Genomic DNA, 27,810 nt, shown 5'->3' with positions numbered 1-27,810 from the left:
TAATGATTGAGTGGCTGACCAAATGTCCAGAAACTCCTATTAAACTGCTTTACAGATCAGAATCTCATTGTACTGTATTGTTTATAACACAGGCATCAACTCATTTATTTTAACTGATTGCTCTTTGCTAAAGTGTCAGAGAAAATTAATATTAAACTAGTTCAAAACAATACATCGGTAACACCAATTATTACTAGTACAAATGGTAAAAGTGGTTACTATACAGTTCTGAAATTAAGTTTATGATCAAGATTATTTCTAACAGAAATATTTAGTGTTAATTTATGTATAGGATCTGGTAGCAGAATTAGTTGGGGCACTGTGGTTTTCTGTCTAGATATGAGCTTAAATTTACCCCAGACTTAAAGAGGAACATCTATCCCTTGAGTTGCAAGGATGGGACACCAATAACTTTAGGAAATGTGAGGCTAAGTCACAGAAAGAGTAGTTATAATCACAGAAATTACTTTCAAGATATGCTCATACAAAATAGATTATATAATCAACCACTTGTTACACACATCACTTAATAATCAACTTTCAGGTGGACCAAGAAATAACAAATAAATTTATTCCCATTGACTATTAGCCCTGTGCATGCAAATAACACCAGTAATTGGCAGCTAAGTTATCCATATCAACCTATTATGTGATATTCTGTAGAAGAACTCAAAATAGTCTAAATGCACATGTTATTCTGAAATGATTTACTCCCTTATGCAACATCACTGACAGGCACAGTGATCTTGGAACCTTACAGATATAGGTCAATAATTATAGCTAAAAGATTGCATGGTAAAGCTTTTTCCTCATCAGTTTATCTAACAATGACATGCAGAGTGAAGTAACTGATCAATTAACACAGATTATCATGCACTCCATATTGATAGAAATTATTCAGCACTAATCTCAGCATGGGATATCCCATCTGCCAGCCAAGATCTGTCCTCATGATCATATCATGAAAACAAGGTAACTGGTTATTTATCACAATGCTGTCTGTGGGATCTTGGTAACCACAAATTAGCTATGTTATTTCCTTGTGTGCTGATACCCAATTTTATGTTAATCAGTTTGAATTAACTGGAAGATAGGAGGGATATTTTATAAATGTACATTCTCCTTTACATAAACATTGATTAACTAAAAATAAATCCAAACCCATAAATTCAAAGTACAATTACTACTAAGCTTATCAGGATTATTCCATTGTTACCAGAGATTTCACAAAAGCTAAAAAATTTATTTAGAACTGTTGCAATAACAAAAAATACAACAAATAATATGCACAAGTAATATGAGTGGTCATTAACATAATAGTACATATAATGCTTTTACATAGACAATATAAAATGACATAAAACATTAGCATCCCTGTTTCTATAAAGTCTTTGTTACAAAAAGTGCGATACTAAAGGAATGCTCAAAACCTAACACTGAATTGTTGATGCTTACAGCACTATTCAACTTAGCAAGCTTAGCTAAGTTAGTCACTTTGTTTCAGCGCTGTGAATTTATAAATTGAAAAAAATCAAGAATGCTACAAGATATTCCTGCTTCATTGTTCTTTATCATAGTAGAAACAATCGAACAATTAAAATTACTCAATAAGGCTCTGATGTCCTTGTGCAATGCTTAGTGTATCCAACCCTAAGTTAAGGTTACTATTAGTTACTCGTAGTTAGATAAACTAATCAGCCCAGTAAGTGTAAATAAGACTCTTCATATCTGCACCTCTATTAAACCAAATTACCAAGCTTGGAAGTACGAGTTAGTTCTCAGTTTATAAAACTGCTTGTAACAAGTCTAGCTAGTGTATAAACAGATAGTATGGGTGATTTAATAAAATGGGCTTGGTTTTTTCAGAATATAGTATGCAATGTGTTAAACCATTATCTTTATAATGCTGGTGCATAAAAGCAAAATAATTCTAAGAAAACTAAATATTCCCAAAGATTAAATACAAATGTAATGAAGCATTGTCATATTTGCCTAGTATCCCTTTTATACCTTTGATTGGAGAATGGCTAATATCACTCTTTGTAAACTTGGTCAGGAGACTAATTGTGAACACAAAATTGGGGGTCAAGGGCAATAGGATAAACAGGAGTAATCATTTGCTACAATGGTGTAGCACAGAGCAGAGCCAAAATATCAAGAAGAAAATTGAAATGATGTTTTGGGAATATAATGTTTAATGTTCGATTTGGGCCACATGGGACAAAATGGTCAACCTCATCTGAAAAATAAGCAAATAAATGAAACCATTTCTATCTTTTTCCACAAAACTATATAAAAAAATTAACAAATGAAAATATACTATTGCTGCGGAACTGTATTTCAAATTACGTACACGTAGTGCTAATGGTGCTATGTGCTGCAATAATCCCAATTAATACACATCTGAAAATTGTATCCTAGCTGAGGGATTTTTAGACTAGCTTTAAAAAAAAACTTTAAAAAAAGATGCAACTTCTTAAAAAGTCTATTTGTAGACAAATTACTTTTGCAAATTATTTCAGCTTGGTTCTTGATAAATTAAAGCAGACACAGGGTTTCTTCCATATTTAACACAAACAACACAACTGCTATTGTGATGCACTATATGACTGTTAAATGGTTGTGTACATTTGAAGCATCCAACGAAGGAATGTACTGAAATATAGAATGAATCCAACAATAAATTAGGGCAGACAGAGAAGAATTATTTTCAATATGCAGCATAGTTTTATGTTGAGATACAATTAATAACTTCTCCAACATGAATAAAGGGGCAAAAAAAAGGATTGGTCAACACAATTAAATAACCTGACATAACTTTATCTTGACCCAATACATGTCAGTTAGTTTAATTATTAGTATAATAAAGTGCTTTAATTTGTATGTATCAAGTCAACATTAGTATATAGCTGATTCTCAAGGCTCAACTTATTAATACGTTGCCTATTTATGATTCAAAATATGCAAATTTAATAGTCATTGCCCTATGACTTCACTTCGTATATATTACTCAAACCCATCCATTTTTACCTAGAACTACACTGAACCAAACTCAGCCATCCACGTTGCATACTTTTCAAGGTCTGAAGCAGAAACTGATTTGGAGATTTTCTTTAAAGACAGTTCAAAGTCATCCATGGTTACAGGCATTTGCAACTCCTCTTTGGATAAAGCTTTGATTTCTTCTGGGGATAGGCCTTGAATTCGACGACGCATTGCCATCATGGAAGCATCTCTAAAAGTAGTTAGAACAAAAGTTACAAAAATAAATTTATTTTTGAAGGCCCAGTTTCATCCAATCATCAGATTCTTCCTTCACCATCCCCATCAGCTAGAGCATATTTGGATACTGGCATGTCTAAATCAGTCTATTCTATCATGGTTTTCTTTTGTCTGATTATACTCTATGAAGTGCCCAGAATACTTCCCAAATTTTAAGTGTTAAGTAAATGCCAGTTGTTGTAGTCAATGGATAAAGCTGATTTTATACCAACACTGGGATTCAAATTATCTTTATCACTGCTATTAATGTGTGTCATGGGAAAAATTCAAACTTCTCAAAACAAAATGTCTTGAACTTTACCTTTTAAAAACCACAACCAAACCGAAGCTGCCTGGCCCCACTGTCTTGACAACCATAAGCACTCACAAAGGATTGAAGGCAGCTATGTATTACATCTCCAATTGGACCTTCTCATGTTTTAGACTGCAGGTAATGGGTGCTAGGCTCAGAACTCAGATTCTTGCTGAACAGCAGGAGAACTTCAGTGAGACAGACAGTTGCTCCTTTGATGGAGAGTTTGAATTGCCACCCACTCTCTGGTCTCTATTTGCATCAGCATCAGGTTAGGGGCATTTACCCCTATACTAGGATTGACAGAAGCATGCTTCAGTCTGGGTCTCAAGATCCAGATCTAGATTGAGATCCAATCAGGTACTGACTCACATCTTTTGCAAGCTCTGAAAACAACTCTGTTTCATCTCAATCTCATTGGGTCATCAAAACCCAGAGCAGGAAATGACCAGATCTATCCCAACTGTCCATGCCCTTGCTCCTCTTCCCTTGTGATACCTCATCCAGAAAAACTATTTTTGGGTGTTTAAGACCGGTAACCGGTGTAACTAAACTACTTAATAATGGGACACAAGGTCACCATTAGCGAAGCAATGGAAATCAGGAGGCCAGTGATAAGAGGAATGCAGAAATGTGAGGGTTTTGGGACTGGAAGAACTTACAGAAATGGGGGAAGCCAATGGGATGCAAAGTGTAAAGTGAAAATTACATTGTAAGATATAAAAACAAGAAATTTTTCCCACTGGACCAAAAACATTGGAACTTCATTGTTTTAAACAGAATGACTAAAACCTTGATTAACAATTAATGTTTCTTAAAAAGATTTTTATTAACTAACTCAACAACCTTAGATCAAACCCATGATCTTGTAATTGGAGTACACCGCTATATTTCTAAAGATATCAAGCCACACTTATCATCTATCATCTTATATTAGTTTGACTAATTATCCTTACCTACATACGTTGGTGATGTCTGCACCAGAATAACCTTCCATCTTCTCAGCAATTACTGTAACATCAACACCTAAAGCAACATCTACCCCTCGTAGATTTATTTTCAGCAGTTCTGCTCTTCCATTTGCTAATAAGAAAATTATATAGCTTTAAAGATAGCAACAAAATACAAATTCCAGAATGCAACTAAAGCAAAAAGTGCATTCATTGCTCATCAATAAAGCTTGTGTTGACTTGAAATATGCTACAGCTTTATCATTAATGCACTAATCAGAAAATATATTCTCAAATTAGAATGACTCACTCAAAAGAAACAATGGTTTAACACCCCTCGTAACTTTAAGCATAATGAGTATAATTCAATAAGGACATTACTTTTTAAGGAAGTCTTTAAAAGCATTAGAAGAGCTTAACCTGTTGGCAAAGAAATGTACACTCTTTTTTCCAGTCTCCTCCTTAAGGCTTCATCTATATCCCATGGAAAATTTGTGGCAGCCAAAACCATTACCATTCTTGATGGATCCTCATTTTCTGAAGTACCCCCTACACCTGAAATAATAATGTAACATTAAACACCATGAGTGTTAACGACCAAATTTCAATATCTTACTAGTCAAAAAAAATCAAACATTAATTTAAATTTTGCTAATCAGAATGATCAACTATTTCTGATTTTCCTTTGATACCAGCAATTATCAAGCATGCATGCAAGTTAGGTTTAGTTTATGAACATTCAGTCTAGCTCATCATGATCTATTCCATGTGATCATGCTTGACAACATTCTCAGTTAGTCAACTAATCTGTTGTTGTCCCTGAGGGGAGCAAACGCAAGAATTGGTATGTCATAGGACAACCACAGGGTAAACATTTAAGACATTAAACAAATGAAGTATTGTGTACCCAATACAAATTGCTTTTCCGTCAAGCTCCAAAGCTCCCATACCCCTTTCAGGAAAAGAACCACAGTTTTGGTAAACTGCGGTTTTGGTTCTAATAAGCTTATTTTTAAAAATAGACAACATCACAGAAAAGGTCTTTAGAAGCAAGCAAAGCTATTCTCTGACTCATACCAATTGATAATGATTTTTATTAAGTTAGAAACATATAATTGCTATCCTAATTCCAAGAGATAATGATGTTTATATTAACCGAACAAATAAGCTGCCTTAACCAATATATGTGTCCAGAAGGCACAACAGTAAATACTTCCACACAACTTACTAATATATTTTAGGGAGAGGTAACATACCATCCATCTGAATGAGTAATTCTGATTTGACTCTGCGGCTGGCTTCATGCTCATCAGACGTGCCTCTGCGACTACAGATGGAATCAATTTCATCTATAAAAATAGTTGTTGGAGCATAATATCGAGCCTGAAAGAAGAAGATCATAAATGCAGAGCATTCTATACGCAAATGAATTTTCAAGATATTCAAAGCATTTCTCACCAAGACGCCTGTATGCAAACTTAATTTAATTCCAAGTTAATCACAATAAGTTATTTTGAAGTCAATCATTTAACCGATCATGCGTTTCCTCAGAAATATGGAAACGTTTGGTATCCAACCATTTCACAAAGTGCAGAAGAGAGTGTAGGATGCAGCTGGTAAAGGTGTTTTAAGTAATTGAGATTTGTACTTTTAAAAAGAGACTGAGAATAATTTGGAGAAAGGTTTTATAAATACACTTTAAATACCCAAACTCGAAAGAAAGATTTGCATTTATATGGTGTTTCATGGTGTCTTAAGACATGTCCTAAAATATTTTTCATTATGAATTACAAAGTAATTACAGTCTTGCAAGCAAAATAAGCATACAATTTTCATGGAATAAGAACCATGTTATTGGTACATGAGGAGAAATGTTGAAATAACAAGTGGCTTAATGTAGTTTGTCAAATAAATGCATGAAATATTGAGCTTCTGTCTCATTTGATAGGTTAATAAACTTTCTCAAAGGAGATAATCTCTGATAATGAATCAGTCTCTTGGTGCTGCAAAGGTCACACACCAGCCAGAGAGTGAAGGAGTGCTTTCCTTTTTAATCAAAGGTATCCTGTGCTGGTGGGAAGCCTGCAATCTTCATGAAGCTGCATGCTGTTCTCCAGCAAGCAAAAGTGAAACAGTCAATTGAAAAGAAAATGCAATGGTGGATAGTAAACTGCAGGATGTTGCAAATATTCCCTGGAATAAATGCAATGGTCAAAAAGTTAATGATTGAAATGAACCTGATACCTGTCAACAATACTTAACTTATTCAGATTGCAGCTGTGATTGGAACAGGTGGTATATTTCACGTGAACATCCTTATTAAAGCACAGAGTACATATTGTTCTTTAAGGAGGGTCAGGAAAGGGAACTACTTCTTGAGCACACTGAATAGATATGATCTCCTACTGAGAGCCATTTTGCAACCCCACATCTTCCCCTACCACCACCTTTATTCTTCCAATTGTTTGTTCTTTTTTGCAACCCTTCTGCTCTTTCTCTGAATCATGCTGCACTCCAAGTGGAATGCCTATCAATGCACCCATATTTGAGAGCAACAAGTCGTGAAGAAGGCCTTAAATTAAAACCAAGTCCTCAGACTCTAATCCTCGCTGATTTTGGCAACCTTAAAGTCTAGAATCACCAAACTCTTGAAGAAATACAACAACATCCATAAAAAGTCAAATCAGCAACCAACTTGCAAGCAGTGGATGATCATTTTAAATAATGGTAGTGGGGGGATCTTTCTCAGTGTTATTCAGTTATGCATAGTTAAAAGGTGACACACCTGGAATACTGAGCTTCAATATGGAAGCACTAATGTTAGATAAGTGTTGCATTGAATATAGAGGAGCGGAGCTAACGACATAATAATGTTTGTTAACCGAAGAAATAACAGTCCAGCTTTTTGTTATTGAAGTTTTTGGTTTGCTTTTGTTTATTATTATTTTAATTTTGGGGTTCTCTTTTCATACAATCAAATTTCTTTTCAAGTTCTTTTGTATCATGTTCACTTACTAAGAGATTGGGAGGTTCAGATTATACATTTTACTCCCTGTGTTTGTATATATCAACTGTTATTATTGTAATCCCGATCTCTTCGCACCATGTGTATAATCACTATTGCTATGCGTATTAATTTTAAATTTAATAAAAAGATTGAAAAAGATAGATAAGTGTTGCATTGATGTTACACACTGATTAATCTCAATCTGTTTATTCTCTGCTGACTTCCAGTAACATTTCATAGACATGCATTAACCCCCTCACCAATTTGATTCACGCCAAATGCACGCATCAACACTGTAGTAGAATTTATTCAGCACCTATTGTGACCATAGATACATAGCATATGTAAATAAAAAACTATTTTACTTACCATTTCAAACAACAAACGAACTAATTTTTCAGACTCTCCACGGTACTTGGAAGTTAATGTGGAAGAGGACACATTAAAGAAAGTTGTACCACACTCTGTAGCCACAGCTTTAGCTAGCATGGTTTTACCTGTCCCTGGCGGTCCAACCATTAAGACCCCCTAGAAGTAATAATATAGAAAAAGTACAGTAGAGTTCTTACTCAAAATTGTGCTTGGATGCAACTAAGCTAATTTATCCGACATTCAAATGATACCATTTTTTTGGCTCATTATACACTTAAATGCAAGATGAATGTTTACTTTCTTAATCTCCTGCTCCAAGTAATAAGACTTCGTCTTCCTCAGTTTGAAAAGGCAGCTTCAATATTTTGTTTCAATATTATCTCCAATATTTTGTCCATACTTTGCTGGTTTGCAGGGAGAACTTAACATTGACTAGTAACAAGAACATAAAAGCAACAATAAAATAGCCCCAAAGCTTGTCGTCAGAAAGAGAAATGAAGAATCACATACAAGAAAGTTTGAAGGTAAAAGCTTAGCTTCCTTCAAATAAGGAAAAATGTACCTAATAAATAACCAAACATTCTTTTCAGCTACCATGTCAAGATGATAAAGAATAAAAGCATAAAAGTGCTCTATGCAATTACTTTATAGATGGAGTATTTTTTCAAAATCTAATCAGTTGATCAAAGTGACACTGAGCAAGTAGACCAGATATTTAGAAATAATACCACCAACTTTGCTTAGTAACTCACATCCTGCCAATATACATGCATGCACAGGCAATTTTCTGCTTCAAATTAAAATATGGTTCCTGGAATAACATCAGATTTTCTGGGCACAAGCATTTATTTTTATATCTTGTTCCAGATTCATAGCCACGTTCCTTAGGTTGTGTTATTGCAATTTGTTCAACTTAACACTGAAATTAATTTTGAAATAAAGCAAGTTGTTTTACTACATTTTGAGATTGGCATCTGCTTAAGATTGGAGCATCTATTAACTAAAGGGCATTCCTAGTACCATAAGATTCTCTGGCTTGGAAAAATGTATGCAGCCAAGAGCTCCAGTCGCCTAAATATTTGTTGATGGCACTCATTTCTCCATGACTTTCCTTGATCCTCAGCTGCCCCCATACCAGCAGAATATATGGTGTTTGTCTACTTAACATGGGAAAGACAAAAACTACTACTAATCAACCTTACCACAGATTTCACCCATGACACATCTCCATGTATGCATGACTCCCCATAGCTTGGAACCTGCAAACTAATGTGACTAAATGCTGATGTTCCCTGGACCCAATGGTCTATATTCTAGGATCTTAAAAGAAGTGACTACAGAGATAGTGGATTCATTGGTTGCTATTGTCGAAGGTTCCCTAGATTTTAGGTCTCCAGCAGGTCAGAAAACAGCAAATAGAACCTCGCTGTATAAGAACATAGGGAAATGGAAAGCAGGAAACTCTAGACCAATTGATCTAACATCTGTCACTTGGAAAATTCTGGACTCCATTATTAAGAACGTAGCTGGAGACTTAGAAAATCATAATACAATCAGCATAGTCATCCTGATTTTATCAAAGCAAAATAATATTTGTCAAAGTTCATTACTTCTTTGAGGGTAAAGAGGAAACCAGTAGATGCAAGTTTTGAGATCCATAAGGTATTTGATAAAGATGCCACCTAAAGATTACTGTACAAGGTAAGAGCTCAGTGTTGGGGGATGGTATATTGGAATAAATAGAACATTGACCAAGTAACAGAAAACAGATCATTTTCAGGATGGCAAGTTGCAAATAGTAGGATGACAGAGTGATCAGTCTGAAGCATCAATTATTTACAATCTTATTAATGACAGATTAATTAAGCAAAAGGGAAGACAAATTACTTTTCATTAAAGTTATTTCTATTTCACTTAAACGTTTCAATTCCTCACTTGTTTTAGGTCTTTCTAGCCAATTATTTTAATTTTATTAAAAAATTCACATTAAAAGTCTATCTAGTTATTTTATTAGTTTTTAAAATGTCTCCAATAACTATTAATAATCTCTTACAATTTTAACAGTTGGCAAAACCTAGAGAACTGTCAAAAATTTCACAGGCATGGCTTCATCACTTCTTCACTGGAGGCACTGCCATTGCTCAAGCAACATCAATGCAGTCCAAGATGCTTTGAGTGAGTTAGCTGCCCTTTGATCCAGTTAAATAAAAGAAAGGAGAGACCTCTGAGATGGAACCAGTAAGATGTGGCCCAACGAGTTCAAATGATTTTTGTTTTACTTTAGTAAGTCAACATTTTATGCAACTTTCTTCACCTCTCCTTCCTGCACTAAATGCATAATCACAAATACAGAGGACTTGCAGTTAAGTAAGCCCTAAGAAAACAAAAATATAAATAACAAAGGCAATATAATTTAAAAGTACTATTTTGTGGGGTTGCAAATAAATAGATGGTGCAGATTCTGATATCTATAAATATTGTGTGCCATGTTGATATAATATTTAAGATATGGGAAACTTGTTTTGAATAAAAGAAATTATGTTAAATCTTTACAAGTCTCTGGTTAGACCTTAGCCAGTAGGTTGTGTGCAATTCTAGGTACTACATTTTAGGAAGGACATCAAGGTGGTTTACCAAGATCATATATGAAATGAAAGAGTTCAGTTATTTGATATTGCCAAATTTTGAGAACAATTCTCCATTAAAGGTGAAAATTAAGGTAAAAATCAAAGTAGTATTTAAAACTAGGAGTGATTTTAATGGAACAAGCTGGGCTAAACTATTTCTTTTGACAGGTATGGTGCTAAACAGAGGTGATAAATTTAAGATTGCAACAAAAGTAATTTCTACCTTCCATGGTCGCCTTATTCCTTTGAAGAAGTCAGGCATCCACATTGGTAACACAACAGCTTCTCTCAAAAGCCTTTTAGCATCTTCTAAATCAGCTATATCATCCCTGAGTAGAAAAAGAAGATAATGAGTTTTTCCCCTATGACCAAAACCCAAATATTTTCAAAACAGTAGTTTAAAAATATTTCAATACCAGTGCACATTGGGATTCCTAGATATTATATCTCTCTCCAGAACATCAATTAATTCTTTATCATAACCAGTTCCATCAAATTTCTTCCCATCTGCATCTCCTGCTGCTTCCTGCAGATTCCTTTTGCCCTGTAATCAAGTTAACACAAGACTATTAATACTCTTATTTTTTCTTTTGATCTGTAAGTGCAAAAAAATACAATGAGTACGTTTTACAACATGACATTAAAAGGCATGTAGTCTCATTTTAGTCCTTTCTCATCTCCATTGTACAGTGATCTAGTTCAATTGCATTAAATGGGATGGACTCAGAACAGGCCTGGAGGTTCAAAAACTGGGCATAGTGAGGCACAGTGAATGTCAGGAGTAGCAGAAGAAATATAAACCATTACCAGAGAAGTACACAACCGTAGTTGCCCAGCATATCACGCAGTTTCCCATTACAATCAACCCTAATTCAATAAAGAGTGCAAAAGTATATGCCGGAAACAGCACCAGGCATACTTCAAAATAAGCTGCCACACAGGAATACATACTACATGTCAAAAAGCAAAAAAAATGCATGCACTAAACAGAACCAAGCAATCCCACAACCAATGAATAAGATCAAAGCTCTGCAGTCCCACTACTTCTGAAAGTGAGTGGTGATGGCCATATAAGTAGCCAACAGAAGAAGGCTCCAAGAATATCCCCATCCTCAATTATAGCAGTGCCCAGCATGCAATGACTAAAGATGAGACTGAAGCATTTGTAAGCATGTATGACCAGAAGTGTTAAGTGGATGATCCTCCTTGATTTCCTCCTGAGATCCTTGCTATCACAGGAGCCAGTATTCAGTTAATTGATTCACTCCACATAATGTAAGTAACAGCTGAGGCCAACTGGATACCATAAAGGCTATAGGACCTGAAAACATCCTGGCCCCAGTACTGAAGACTTTCATTCCGGAAAAAGCTGCACCTTCTGATTGAGTTCTAATAAAGTTATATCATCTACCCATTGATATGGATAATTGGCCAACTATGTCCTGTTCACAAAAGCAGGACAATTCTAATCCAGCTAAATATCACCGGTCTACTCTCAAATCATTGACAAAACAATGGAAGGTGTTGTCAACAGTGCTCTCAAGCAGCAATTACTCTCCAAGAACACATTGACTCATATCTAGTTGGTTAATTAGTTTTCATCATGACCATTTGGCCCCAGACTTCAACACAGCCTTGATCCAAATATGGACCAAAGAACTATATTCCAGCAGTAGGGTGGTAGTGACTGGCTGACAAAAAGGCAGCATTTGACCAAATGAGTTTTCAATGATCCCAGTAATAATGAAGACAACTGGCATCGAAGGAAATGCACTGATGGCAGGGTGCATACCTCACACAAGGAAGACAATTGAGAATGTTGGGGGTCAGTTATCCCAGCCCCACAACAACACCACAGTTGTTCCTCTGAACAGTGTCCTAGGATAAACTACCTTTTTGCTGCTTAATCTATGACCTACCTTCCAGCATAAGGTCAGAAGTGGGATGTTCAGTGATGATCGTGCAATATTCAGTTCCATTCATGATTCCTTAACGAAAAAAGCTCATGCTAGCTTACAGCAACACCTATAGAGCATTCAGGCATGGATTGATAAGTGGCATGTAACACAAAGCCACGATAGTGCCAGGCAATGACCAACTCCAACAACAGAGTCTAACACCTAACCTTGTCATTCAACACCAATGACCAGAAACTCAAATGGACCAGCAACATGTATACCATGGCTACATGAGCAGGTCAGAGATTGGGTATCCTGCAGAGTGACTCACTTCCTGATTTTCCAAAGTCTTTCCACCACATGGCACAAATCAGGATGTGAAGAACTACACTTACTTGGCTGGCAGCAATGCTAACACACCCAAGAGGCTCAACGTCATGTAGTCTGCTTGATTGGCACCCCATGCACCACCCTAAGTATTCATTCCCTCTAACATGGCTGCAACATGGCTGTACTGTGTAGCATCTACAAAATGCAATGCAGTTACTTGCCTAAGTTATTCCAACAGCACCATCCAAAGCCATGTCATCTATCATCAAGAAAGAAAAGGGTGTGAACATCATACAGTGTTCCCTTCATGTAGCACATTGAGTCAATTTGGAAATACTTTGTTGTTCCTTCATCACCAAACCTAAATCCTGGAACTCTTATACCAACAGCATTGTGGGAGAACCATCAAGATTGAAAAAGATGGCTTATCACCACCTTCTTGTAGGCAACTAGGGGAAAGGCAATACATGCTGGCCTTGCTAGCAACTTGAAAAATGATTACCAAACAAAACACAAACAGCAAGCATAAAAAGAAAAGGAGAGACACTCACCATTTGCATGTATATGTTGCCAGAATTTCAGTTAACTTACCCACATGCCAAGGAATGAATATTAATGTTCCTTTTTATAAAAACATAAATTCTATAGTTTTTGTTAAATGTGGGGCAATTTAAAAATCTTTAATTATTTTATTTGTGGGACCCAGTGTCATTATTACAACTGGAAAAAAAATTCTATCAACACTGGACCACAAATTTACACAGAATAACAAAATTTCTCTACTGGTTTTGGGACACCCACTTTAATTTTCAAGCAAATGATTTCAACAAGTATATTTAAATGCTTCAAATTCCCATGCAACTTAATGTCAATTTACCATTAACTACTAAAAATTGTGAGGATCTGTTCAGTTGTGTCATTTTCTTTTCCTATCTTTATAAGCAATTTAATGAAATTTTAATCTTATTTCACTTCAGGTGTTTTTCTGCAATTAGATTGGCCTGAGTCACCTTAACAATAACAAGACAAAATTCTAAATAAAAGTGCTTGTCACACAGCAAGCAGAAAATTAGGAACTGGGTGTTTATTGGAACCTTCTTACAAAGTCGAGAGTTACATTATTTGGTCTTAAGTTAGTTATCTCAGGTATATCCTTGAGGAGGAAGAAGAGAAACCCAAATTAGAAGCCCCATGGATATATGAAAATTGAAAGATGAAGGAAGTAAGAAAGATATGATAAGTCACACTCCTCTCACATTGCAAGGGAAGGGTTACCCATGTGCTCAGAAGATTATCATCCGACAGAGGAAAAGCAATTATGTGAAAAGAAAAATAATACAAAACTTACCTGTTTTGAAAAAGCACACGTTTCAACAGTTTCAAAATTAAAACCATAAAAAATGAATAATCATACATAATGCTTGACAATAAGTAATATTTTTCTTACGAGTTCTACAGCATAATTTACAAGCAGCACTACATTTTTACCTTGTCATCTTTCCCTCTGACTCTGGAATCACCACTATACTTGCTGCTAGGCTTTTCAGCTCTACCAGCCTGTTGACCTCGACCTACAAGTCCTCTTGCCTGGACAACTGGTGACTCTTTACGCAAGGGTTTAACCTCACGATTTTGCCGCTTCATCAAAGGAGCTCTGTGAAGTTCAGCATAACAAAATATTAGGTAGAACAGTCACACAAGTGATGACAGAAGCCATCACGTGGTCAGCAAGAGCATAATACTTTTTTGTGAAGTTTCAGTAAAAAGTGGAAAGGTTGATAATTAGCAATTTTAACATGTTCAAGAAAATTCAGCTTATTTGATTTCAATGCAATGAAATTTGATATCCATAAGAAAATGTTACAAAATATAACCTCTAGCAAATTTTAGTCAATACTGTTCAAAAAGTTTTGAAATCATACTACATGAATACTTAAATTTCCTATTAACTGCAAGCTCTCTAAATGTAAAAACTGGTTTAAATAATTTCTAAAGAATTTCAATGGATCCTATCCATTTGGACCCAATTTAATGTCTCATCCAAACGATTGTCCATATAGAGTCTAATTCACGCAAAACTATTATTTTGATATAACCACAGTGTTTTGAAAAATAAGAAACTTATATAAAATAAAAATTCAGTATCAGCTTTTAAGTATCTCTGTAAAATACTTAGAAAGTTAAAAATTAGAGCTTATGTCCTGGTACATGTCATAGAGTACCAAAACAAGCTCTTTAACCCACTGTGCCAACCATTAGGCACCCACTTACACTAATCCAATTTCACCCTCCCCATATTTTCACAAATTCCCTCAAGATTCTATCACTCACTAACACAATAGGAGCAATTTAGAGTAGACAACTAACCTACCAACTAGCCTGTTTTTGGGATATGGGTGGAAACTGAGAACTGGTGGGGGTTAGGAAACTTTCCACGTGATTGACTACCTAACATGCTAAATAAAAGACGCCAGAAATCAACAGTTGTCACTGAGATGAAAATCACATCACTAATGCCAAAGTCACATCATTGCAATTCTTTTATTATTCTTTCATTAAAAATCTCACACCTATTAACCTATTGCTGATGAGACTTTGAGCATAATTTAATCTTCTGTATTGATTTGCTTTTGTAACAATGTTTTCCTTATAATACTTATGTTGGATATAGGTTACCATTAGCTTTCACAGACAGAGAATTAGTGAAAGTGTAATTCATAACTTTACAGAATGAATAACATTTACTTTACACACCTGTGCTCAACTGGAATAGGTGGTGGCCAAATACTTGGATCCCTGGAAGACTCATCTTGCTGAGGCGCAGAGAAATCAGTTGGAGGTTTCTCTACTCGAAAACTTTCCAAAGTGTTTACAATACTTTTCACCTGCTCATACTCTTCAACTAGCTCCTGCCGCACCTGTAGAACAAAACTCAGTTCAATGCATAGTTTGAGAGACAGAATTCCTTTGTATCCTATTCAAAGATTAAACATGTTTTCCCTCAAAAGTTCTTGAAAATAACCTGAGCACATTAAAATGTTATCACTTTCTGCCATTTATCTTGAAAAGTTACAGGTTAATATGTCCAAAAGCGGCATTTGGTACAGCCTTTTTGTTTAGCACAGCTAATAACGGAATAGGGATATGGTCGTAAAATAAACGTCAAAAGCCACATCCAAGCAGGAAAAAAAGTGACACAAGTCATACATAAGAAGCTGCTTTTCTTGTTCAACATTGGGGAAAAAAATTGGTGGGGTACAAGCTATAGCTGAAAAAGCACATTAAAATGTACGCTGCACGGTCAATCACACCAGTATAGTGCGGGGTCCTCATCAGTGCAATTCTATTGGATACACGTACCCCACAGCTGTGGGCGCAATAGAATATGCCTTGCATCATTTGTGTGCACAAAGCTTGCCAGCTCCCAACACAACACAAGTACACAGAAGATAAAGGACATCTCAGACTCCCTGCAGCAAATCAGGCTGGGTTAAACTAATGCCAAAGCAAGCCACAAGCCTCCAGGTTGTCTGCATGTATGCAAGGCTCATGCTATTTTCTGGCCTCTAATGAAGGGAACAATGTTATGCAGTGACATTAAAACATGCATTTGACTGCACTTTGCAAATTAGCATACATGATAAAAATTCAATTTCAAAGCACAGAAAATCATTGTGTTATATAATCGGATTTTCATTGTTTCCTTTATCAATCAAGGTAAAAGGTGCACAACTAAGCCATTCAGAGTAGATAATAAAAACAAATTACTGGAGGTCAGGCAGCATCTGTGCAAAAGGAAATAGTGTTAACACTTCAGATCCGAAACCTTTTAGTCAGAGCCAAAAGTATCTGTTCTGAACTCGTTGATTTTCATTAGCATTGAAGATCATTACAACTGGCCTTCATACTTAGAATTCAGGAAGAATAAAATTAGACAGGTCTCCAGGAACAATTAAATATACATGTAAATATACATGATCAACAAACCCAGGCAGGGTGACTACAAATGAACATCTGGCATAACATGCAAACAGTCCATTTTGGTAAAGTACTTAGGGTTCGATTAAAGCAGCCATTTCCAAGTATTTCGATAAAACGAAACTTGCTTTATTTACATAGATATTGTGCAAGCAGCAAATATCCCATCATCCTATTTTACCCCAAGCTAAGATTCCAACCTCAAATCTTATCCATGAAAGAACAACTCCTTTCGTCTACATCCATCTCACCAATATTGCCTATATCAAGCCCCATTTCTCTCTAATTGTTGCCATTCCCTGATCCATTCTATTGCTCTTCTATTGGCCTTTCATCCTCCATCCTCTATGGCTTTCATAGAGTCATAGTGTCATAGGGCAATACAGCATGGAAACAGGGCCTTTCGCCCAACCTGTCCATGCCGACCAAGATGCCCATCTAAGCAAGTCCTGTTTGCCTGCATTTGGCCCATATCCCCCTAAACATTTCATATCATATACCTGTCCAAGTATCTTCTAAATGTTGTCATTGTATCACAAGACAAGGGAGCAGAGGTGGGCCATTCGGCCCATCGAGTCTGCTCCAAAGAAAAGGGAAAAAAGAAAAAGAAATGAAAAATTGGGGGTGGAAATCACACACTATTCTAACCTCAATTTCTGGCCTTATCCCCATATCCCTTGATACCCCGACTATTTAGATATCTATCTATCTCTTCCTTAAACGCCTCCAATGATCTGGCCTCCACTGCTGTACGTGGCAAGGAATTCCACAAATTCACCACCCCCGGCTAAAGAAATTTCTCCTCATCTCTGTTTTAAACCTGTACCCTCTAATTCCAAGATTGTGCCCTCTGGTCCTGGACTCACCCACCAAGGGAAACAGCTTGACCACATCTACTCTGTCCAGTCCTTTCAACATTTTAAATGTCTCTCTGAGGTCCCCTCTCATTCTTCTGTACTCCAGTGAGTACAGTCCAAGAGCCGACAAATGCTCATCATATGTAAGCCCTTTCATTCCGGGAATCATCCTCGTAAATCTCCTCTGAACCCTCTCCAACATCAGCACATCTTTCCTAAGATATGGGGCCCAAAACTGTGCACAGTATTCCAAATGAGGCCTCACTAGTGCCCCGTAGAGCCTCATCAACACTTCCTTACTTTTATATACTATACCTCTCGAAACGAATGCCAACATAGCATTCGCTTTCCTTACTGCCGATCCGACCTGGTGGTTAACCTTTAGGGTATCCTGCACGAGTACCCCCAAGTCCCTTTGTACTTCTGTACTTTGAGTTTTCTCTCCTTCTACCTAATAATCTACCCATTTATTTCTGTTTCCAAAGTGTACAATGGCACATTTCTCAACTTTAAATCTCATCTGCCATTTCCTTGCCCATTCTCCTAAACTATCTAGGTCTCTCTGCAACCTTCCTGTCTCCTCAATACTCCCTACTCCTCCACCTATCTTGGTGTCATCTGTAAACTTAGCCACAAAACCATTTACTCCATCATCCAAATCGTTAATGTACAAAGTAAAAAGAAGCGGCCCCAACACCGACCCTTGCGGAACACCACTAGTAACCGGTAGCCAACCAGAACAGGATCCTTTTATTCCCACCCTTTGCTTTCTGCCAGCCAGCCAATGCTCCACCCATTCTATTATCCTACCTGTAATTCCATGACCTCTCATCTTATTAATCAGCCTCTTGTGCGGCACCTTGTCAAAGGCCTTTTGAAAGTCTAAATACACAACACCTACAACTTCTCCCTTATCCACCCTACCTGAGATTTCCTCAAAAAACTCCAATAGGTTGGTCAGGCAGGATCTTCCCTTCACGAAACCATGCTGGGTTGGACCTATCTTGCCTTGCACCTCTAGGTATTCCATAACCTCATCCTTGAGGATCGATTCTAATAACTTTCCCACCACCGATGTCAGAATAGGTCTGTAATTTCCTTTATGCTGCCTCCCACCTTTCTTATACAGTGGAACTACATTTGTGACCCTCCAGTCCTCCGGAACCATGCTGGAGTCTATCGATTCCTGGAAAATTGTCACCAGTGCTTCCGCAATCTCTAAAGCCACCTCCTTCAGAACCCGGGGATGCACCTCATTCCAGTCCGGGAGACTTATCTGTCTTTAGTCCATTTAGCTTCCCTAGCACCTTCTCTCTAGTAATTTTCCCTAGCACCTTCTCTCTAGTAATCTAGCAACCATCCATTGAGAACCCTGACTATCCGGTATATTGCTGATGTCCTCCACAGTGAAGGCCGATGCAAAGTACTCATTTAGTTCCTCTGTCATCTCTTTATCATCCAATATAATCCCTCCCGCACTGTTATCGATTGGTCCTGTATCGACCCGTGTCTCTCTTTTACTCTTCATAGTTAAAAAAACTCTTAGTATCCTTTCGAATGTTATCTACCAACTTCCTTTCATAATTCATCTTTTCTTTCCTAATGACCTTCTTAGTTTCTTTCTACAGGTTTTTAAAAGTTTCCCAGTCTTCTGTTTTCCCACTAATTCTTGCCTCCTTGTACGCCCTCCCTTTTGCTCTTATTTTAGCCTTAACCTCTCTCGTTATCCGCATTTGTGCCTTTTTTTCCCCATTCAAAACCTTTTTTCTTGGAATATATCTATCCTGCATTTTCCTTATTTCTTGTAGAAATTCTATCCATTTCTGCTCTGCCGTCCTTCCAGCTAGCTTACTCTTCCAATCAATTTAGGCCAGCTCCTCTCTCATGCCACTGTAATTTCCTTTGTTCCACTGAAATATCGATACACCAGCTATCAGCTTCTCCTTCTCAAATTTGAAACTGAACTCAATCATATTGTGATCACTAGTTCCTAATGGTTCCTTTACCTTTAGTTCCCTAATCACCTCCAGTTCATTACACAGCACCCAATCCAAAACAGCCGATCCCATGGTGGGCTCAGCAACAAGTTGTTCCAAAAAGCCATCCCCTAAGACATTCCACAAACTCACTCTCCCGAGATCTACTGCCTTGCTGGATTTCCCAATCCACCTTCATGTTAAAATCCCCCATAATTACCCAACGTTGTCACTCTGACATGCTTTTTCTATTTCTAACTGCAACTTATAGCCCACACCCTGACTGCTATTAGGGGCCTATATATAACTGCTACTATTGTCCTTTTACCCTTGCTATTTCTTAGCTCCACCTATAAGGATTCCACCTCTTCTGACCCAATGTCCTTCCTTTCTATCTAACGTCTCCCTAAAGCTCTCGAGTCCTGGCAACATTCTCATAAATCTTCTTTGCACTCTTTCCAGCTTAATGATGTCTTTTCTAACTAAAACTGTACACAATATTCCAGGTGTGGCCTCGCTACTGTCTTGTATAACTGCAGCATAACACCCCAACTCCTATATTCTATGCCCTGATTGATGAAGGACAGTGTGTCAAACACCTCCTTCACCACCCTGTCTTCCACTTTCAGGAAACTATGTACTTGAACTCCTCGGACGTCCTGTTCTACAACACTCCCCAGGGCCCTACCGTTCACTGCGAAAGTTCTACCCTGCTTTTACTTCCCAAAATACACCACCTTGCACTTATCTTGATTGAATGCCATTTGCCACTCCTCGGCCCACTCACCTAGCTGATCACCATCTCTATTAAGTAATAACCTGAGCATTAGAGGTAATCAAATTACAAATACATAAATAAGCATCTAATTAAAATAGAACTCAGAAAGAAATTTCAAAGTGAAAATCATACCTGCAACCATTTCACCTTTAATGCTGGATCTCTTATTAAATGAGTATGTTTCTGAATCTGCTGGATCACTCCTTGGTAGTAAACCATTGAAGAATCATAGTTTCCTAAAAGGGCATACTCTCTCCCTTTCTTTACATTATCATAAATTTCTGCTAAGCTCATGGTGCTCCACACTCCTGCAAGATTAAAAGCATTAGAAAATGAAATACATGTAACATGCTTTAGAGTTCACTTTACAACCTATTAGGAAAATTAAGTTTGCAGGTCCACACAAGAAACAGAAGCAGGACTACGCCATTAGGCCCTTTGTGCCTGCTCTGCCGATAATGCCGATAAGTGGCACTCAGTGATAATCAATCAGATTATCGCTGAGTGCCACTTTCTTGCACTAATCCTGTATCCTTCAATTTCCTTATTATCGAAAAATGTATTGATCTTTCTTGAATACAAACAAGGACTGAGCTTCCACAACCCTCATGGGTACGAATTCCAAAATTTCACTACCTTCTGGGTGAAGAAATTTTTTTCAGCTATGTCCTAAATGACAAACCTTTTCTTCTGAGACTGTAACACTCGGTTCTAGACACTGCAGCTGGGGAAAGAAACCCCACATTAACTCTGTCAATCCCCTGAAGAATATTATGTTTCAGTAAGTTCATTTCTTGTTCATCTAAAAGTCTACAGAACATAAACCCCATCTGCTTAATATTTTTCCTCATATGACAACAACCAAATGTCGGTGTACTTCTTTATCCCAAGTATATTCTTTCTTAGATAAGGAGACCAGATCTGTTCACAATATTCCAGATATGATCTCACTATGGTGCAATATAATTGCAATATTATGATTCTAATTTTATACTCAAATCAGAGACACAAGAGATTCTGCAGCTGCTGGAATCTGGAGCAATACACACAAAATGCTAGAGGAATTCAGCAGGTCAGGCTGCACCTATAGAGGGAAATAAACAGTCGATGGTTTGAATCGAGATCCTTCGTCAGGACTGGGAAGGATGAGGGCAGAAGCCAGAATAAGAAGGTCGGGTGAGGGGGAGGAGCACAAACTGGCAGATGATAGGCGAGCCCAGGTGAGGGAGGAAGGTAGATGGGTGGGCAGATGAAAGGGAGTGATGTAAAAAGCTGAGAGGTGATACATAGAAGAGGCAAAGGGCTGAAGAAGGAAGCCAGTAGGAGAGGACAGTAAACCATGGAATAAAGGGAAGGAGGTGGGGAGTAGATGGGCAGCTCATGATGGCAGGAGAGGGGAAAGAGAAGGGGTGAGGGGGCCAAATCCTCTTGCAGTAAAGGCCAAGATTCTGTCTGCCCTCTTAATTGCTTGCTGAAACTGCATGTCAACTTCCAGTGAAAATCTTTGCAAGGATACCCAGGTCCCTAAAAACACCAACAACTTTCAATTTCTCACCATTTAAAAGTAAAAGTTATTCTGATAGTTCAACCAAAGTGGATGATCTTACATCTTTTTCATGCTATATTTCATCCAACAAGTCCTCACCCATTCACTTAGCCTATATGCATCCCATGAACTCTCTCTGCATCCTCCTCACAACCCACACTACCAACTAATTCCTATTTCCACAGGGCGAAGGAGGCTGAGGGGTGACCTTACAGAGGTTCATAAAACTATGAGGGGCATAGATAGGGTAGATTGTCTTTTTCCCAGGGTAGGGGAGTTCAAAGCTTCAGGGCATAGGTTTAAGATGAGAATTAAAGAGGATCTGAGGGGCAAGTTTTTCCCCACACAAAGGGTGGTGGGTAATTGGAACAAGCTGCCAGAGGAAATGGTAGAGGAGAGTACAATTAAAACATTTTAAAAAAACATTTGGACAGGTACGTGAATAGGAAATGTTTAGAGGGCAAATGAGATTAGCTTAGATAGGCATGTTGCTTGACATGGATAATTTGTGCCAAAGGGCCTATTTGCATGCTGTATAACTCTATGAATCTTTCTAAATTTGTATTGAAGCAAACTTGGATATATTACATTTGATTCATCTCATCCAAATCAATGACATAGAGTGCAAACAACTGGGGCTTCTGATTCTTGCAGCACCCCACTAATCACAGCATCCCAACCTGAAAATAACATGCTTATTCCTACCTTGTTTTACGTTCTCACTTCACAACCTGTACATTACCCAATACAGTATTATCTAATTTTACTTAATGATCTCAAGTGACATCTTATCAATGGCCATCTGAAAGTCCAAAAACAACATAGCCATTGGCTCCCTTTAGTTCCAGCTCATCTTTCCAGTTGCAACCTCAAATAACTCTGACAGATTACTCAAACATGAATTCCTTTTTATAAATCCTTCTTGACTCTGCCCAATTGAACTAACATTTCCAAGTGCCATGTCATTACTGCCTTGACTCCCTTTTGTGCCAAAAATATTCTCCTAACCCTTCATCTCATCCTTTGAAACTATAATTCACAATTGGATGAACTAACTTGCTAAGTGACTCACAGAAAAGTTTTCACAATTGGAAACTCCTCATAAGTTAAAATTTTTTTAAAAATCTCCTCCTAAATTTTGCTGCTTCGGCACATAGAATAAAATCAGCAACAACGATTGAAATTACATAATGGGGCTGTATGCATTTAGGCTTCTCCGCTCACTGGTCGTGTACACCTTCATCACAAAATATTGCTCTTAATTCATCGCTAGCAGAAGAGTTTTTAAAAATTCTTATAATCAGCTCTGTAACTTCTGGAGATTTCACTATGAGAAATTAAGTGTGTCTTAAAAGAAAACCTGTGTAAAAAAATTAAACGAACAAAGGTAGCCAAGATGATGAATTCCAGGTGGTTTCTTAAATCAGCACATTCTGGAGGCAACCAGAGAGTGCACTATACTAAAATGTCAGGAACACTAAGGAAGTCATGCAGTATCTGTGGAAAGATAAACAGAGTTAACATTTCAGACCATTTGTCAGTGGGAAAGAGAGAAAAACGAGAGAGCCAAAGACATTTGCCAAGGAAAGAAATAAGGGTGTGGAAGTGAGTTTTAGTCAACATGTTATCAAAGACAAGAAGGGAAACAGACATCACCGAAGTTGAATAGGCGAAAGGGACAGATGGAAATCCCGCTGAACAGCATTGGTAAACATCTTCAAGATTGGCATTCTTGGAAGAGAAGTGGCAGTCAATTAACCAGTTGTGTATTTCCAGCATATTCTGTTTATGCTTCAGATTTCCACCACCTGCAGCTTCCCTCCCCCTCCCCAACAACCTGTCATTGTACAATGAGATGGATTCAATTAATAACCTCATTGTGAGGGCAGGCCTAGGCAGCAGTGATTGTAATACAATTCAATTTTACATTCAGTTCAAGGGAATGTAGAATGGGTCCAAGTATTTTAAACTCAAAAAAGGGCAATTATGCCAGCATGGAAGCAGACATGGACTCACAGAGTCAGAGTCATTCACAGACCACTGGTCCAAGATGTCTACCTAAGCTAGTCCCATTCCCCTGCATCTGATCCACTTCCTTCTGAACCTTTCCATTCCATGTAGAACTGTCTTTCAAAAGTTGTTATTGTACTTGCCTCAACCACTTCCTCTGGCAGCTCAGTCCATATACGTACCACCCTCTGCGTAAAAAAAGTTGCCCCTCAAGTTCCTATTAAATCTCACCCGAAACAGATGCTCTCTAGTTCTTGATTGCCCAATTCTGGGTAAAAGACTCAGTGCATTCAACCCTATCTATACCCCTGATGATTTAATATACCTCTATAAGATCACCTCTCAGTCTCCTACGCTGCAAGGAGAACAGTCCTAGCCTATCCAACCTCTCCCTATGACTCAGTCCCTCGAGTCCTGGCAACATCCTTGTAAATCTTTTCTGCAATCTTCCCAGTTTAATAACATCTTTCCCATCTCACAGTGACCAAAACTGAACACAATACTCCAAGTGCAACCTCACCAGCGTCTTGTACAACTGCAACATAACCTCCTAACTTCTATACTCAGTGCCCTGACTGATGAAGGCTAGTATGCAAAAAGCCTTCTTCACCACCCTGTCTACCTGCGACTCCACTTTCAGGGAACCATGTACCTGAACTCCAAGGTCCCTTTGACCTACAACACTCCCCAGGGTTGTACCATTTACTGTGAAAGTCCTACCTTGATTTGACTTTCCAAAAATGCAACACCTTACACTTATCCAAATTAAACTCCATTTGCCATTCCTCAGCCCACTTACCCATCTGATCATAAACCCCTGTAATCTCTGATACCCTTCTTCACTGTCAGTGATGCTATTTTAGTGTCACCTGCAAACTTACTAACCATGCCTTCTACATTCTCATCCAAATCATTGATATAGATAACAAACAACAATGGGTTTAGCACTGACCCCTGAGGCACACCACTAGTCACAGACCTCCAGTCTGAAAGTGAACTGGCAGTTTAGTTTACAGACCTGTCTAGATGCAATGGCAGACATTTAACAAAATCTTTCAGAATACACAGAATATACTGTAACAAGAAATAAAATTTCCAAGGTTAACTAAAGAAAAAGTTAATGATGATATCAATTTAAACATAATTAGACAAAGATGGGTTACAGATCAGAAAATGGATCAGAAGATATTTAAAAAAAAGCAAAGAATGACTAAAAGATAAATAAGGAAGGAAAAATTGGAGTAAGAGGCAAGCTAACCAGATAAATAAAAATACATGGTAAGAATTCCTACAAATATTTTTTTTAAGTTAACAAATTGTGCTTTGGAAAGCTTCCAAAATTAAGTAGAAGAGCAAGTTGTGAAGAGAACAAAAAGAGGCTACAAAAGGGATATAGATAGGTTAAGTGAATGGGCATAGATCTGGCAGATGTAATATAATGCGTGAAAATGTAACATTGTCTAGTTTGGTAGCAAAAATAAAAAAGCCTATCATCTAAATGGTGAGAGTTCTGATTTGGGTGTTCTTGTGCATGATTCATAAAAGACATATGCAGGTTCAGCAAGTAATGAAAAGAGCTAACTGTTCTTGTTTATTGATGGAGGAATTAAATACAAATATAGGAAGTTATGCTTTGGTTGCAAAAAGCATTAGCGAGACCACATCTGGAGAGTTATGTACAGTTCAGGTCTCCTTACTCAAGGAAGGATGTAAATGCATTGAAAGTAGTTCAGAGGTTTATTTGGCCAACACCTGGAATGGGCAGGTTACCTAAAGACAAAAGACTGTGCCAGCTAGCCTCGTATCTGCTGGTGTTTCAAAGAGTAGCAGGGTGCTTGACTGAAATTATAAGATCCCGAGTAGTCCTGATAAGGCGGCTGTGAAGGGGATGTTTCATCAAGCGGGAGAGTCTGAAATTAAGGGTCACTGTTGTAAAATAAGGAGACACCCATTTAAGACAGAAATTACGTGATGTATTTTTCCTTAGGTCATGAGTCTTTGAAACTCTTCCTCAAAGAGCAGTAGAGGTGAAGACTTTGAATATTTTTAAGACAGAAGTCGATAGATATTCGATGACTTAGGCGAAAGGGTACCACGGGTAAACAGTCAAGTCAGCCATGATCTTACTAAATGGCAAAGCAGGTTTGAGGGACCATGGCCCACTCCTGCTTTTAATTTGCTTGCTGGTTATTAAAAATGCACGAATACGAACAAAGACAGCTGCACAAACTAACGGTACAGTACTGATTTGGAAAACAACACTTCGACATGTTCAAGCAGTTGGATTTGGGTCACTTAACAGCTAACGAATGAAATTCATCTGTAGACAAAGGAGTTGGCTGGATCTGCAAATAGATTTTATTGATATTCAAAATATGTAATGAGTTGAAACTGATTGCCGGCCGTCTGGAGAAAGTGCAGAGCTCAGCCCTGCTCCAGCCACACCATTATTCCCACATTACAATCATCACAGCGCTGCTTCACGTACAATGGACACCGCCCTCCTCTCTGAAACCCGAGATTGTTTCTAACCAGCGCTTCCCGTCTCCAGGACAACCACCCGCCCCACAAGGGCCGCAAAAGCCAAAAGGCCGTGCCAAGCCCCTGAACCTCGCTCGGTGTTATCTCGGGCTCGGATTCTTACTTCGACTGTGCTCGACTTGCAATTGTCAAAATTATACAGGTGACAAGCAGCTCTGGTCGCCCGACACATGATGGGATTTGTAGTCCACCGATCACAGCCGCCGCCACAAACACCGCGACCTCCCACTACAATCCCCACAGTTCTTCGCGCCGGATCCGCTTCCAACCCGCAGGGCGGCGACTAGGCCGCGCAAGGGAGACGCTAGCCGGCACCCACGCCCGGCTTGGGGTACCTGCCCATTTGACCGCAGACCGCAGCCTCACGCACCTGCCTCCCACCCCCCTCAAAGCTCACCGTTACCGCTGCTTAACCCGGAGGTGGGCGATGGTCAGTGTCCGTGAAGCTGCAGATGTCGAGCCGCTCCCGGTCCGTTATCCTGTTACCCCGGCAGCGGACAGCCAACAGAACACGAGCTGTGGCACCGCACATCCGACACCCCCCCCCCCCGACCAAATCAACCAATCAGCGCAAGAGCTGTGCATGAGCGCGGGAGGGAACGATGCGCTCCTCAAACCGGCAAGTGTGCCAAGGGAAGAAGAAAGGGTCTGGGTGGTTGCTGCTGACGAAGGAACCAGAAAGTGTCTCACCAACTGTATTTCTTTATATTAGCATGCAACTTTTACACTTTAAAATGTACATGGACGGTCAAAAACGTTAGCTTTGCAACCCTCGTTGCAGATTTTGTGCCTCCTGTAAGCAAAAGCAAATCCATTTTACTCTCTCCTCCTTTACGAAGCCATGGGAGCTGTTTGAAAATATCCCCCGCCGCCTCCCGAAAAATGACTATGTACAAAGCCAGAACAAGCAACAAGCTGCGCAATATGTCTTACAAAAATGTCCAGTGCAAAAAAACTGGCCTGAATTTATTTGTTAGCCAACAATATTAGACGGTGTTATGACACAGTCATTATCTAATGAAGAGTGAGGATTGGCTTGAGCTACTCAATGGTCAACTCCTGTGTTTTTAAAAAATATTTTCCAGGATGTGGTGGGTGTTGCTAGCAAGAACAACATTTATTGCCCATCCCTGGTTTATTGAGAAGGCAGTGGACAGTTGTCACCTTAAAGCAATGCAGTCCTCCTGTATTGTTTTTAAATAGAGAGTTCCAGGATTGTTTTGCATCCAAATGGTGAATGATTGCATACGTGCTTAAGTGTATTACTCTTCCACAATAATTACAAAGGATCTGCCATCTGAACCTGTTGGATTAGCTCTGATGCAGGAACAGTGAACCCTTCATTTGCATAGAGAGGAAGAGCTGC

The 27,810-nt window shown here is 38.3% G+C and overlaps 1 protein-coding gene across 2 annotated transcripts; it reads right to left on the bottom strand.

The window, feature by feature from the left end:
* Window positions 1-1,225: 1,225 nt before the first annotated feature.
* Window positions 1,226-26,986, bottom strand: katnal1 (katanin p60 subunit A-like 1). 2 transcript variants are annotated; one of them, XM_052026190.1, is made up of 11 exons: window positions 26,842-26,986; window positions 20,480-20,655; window positions 15,513-15,676; window positions 14,247-14,412; window positions 10,947-11,074; window positions 10,754-10,859; window positions 7,901-8,059; window positions 5,781-5,907; window positions 4,945-5,079; window positions 4,531-4,657; window positions 1,226-3,235 (listed from the first exon to the last, which is right to left on the bottom strand). In XM_052026190.1, the coding sequence occupies exons 2-11, from the start codon at window positions 20,639-20,641 to the stop codon at window positions 3,037-3,039; spliced, it is 1,473 nt and encodes a 490-aa protein (XP_051882150.1). In that variant the 5' UTR covers window positions 20,642-20,655; window positions 26,842-26,986; the 3' UTR covers window positions 1,226-3,036. The 2 variants fall into 2 exon arrangements, with proteins under 2 accessions (XP_051882150.1, XP_051882149.1); XM_052026189.1 differs by lacking the exon at window positions 26,842-26,986 and adding an exon at window positions 26,548-26,597 and having other exon boundaries at window positions 1,313-3,235.
* Between the last annotated feature and the right edge of the window lie 824 nt (window positions 26,987-27,810).

Source organism: Pristis pectinata, chromosome 11 (assembly GCF_009764475.1).
Source record: "Pristis pectinata isolate sPriPec2 chromosome 11, sPriPec2.1.pri, whole genome shotgun sequence".
Taxonomy (NCBI): domain Eukaryota; kingdom Metazoa; phylum Chordata; class Chondrichthyes; order Rhinopristiformes; family Pristidae; genus Pristis; species Pristis pectinata.
The sequence above is the reverse complement of the archived record's forward strand: the minus strand, read 5'-3'. Positions and strand labels throughout refer to the sequence as shown.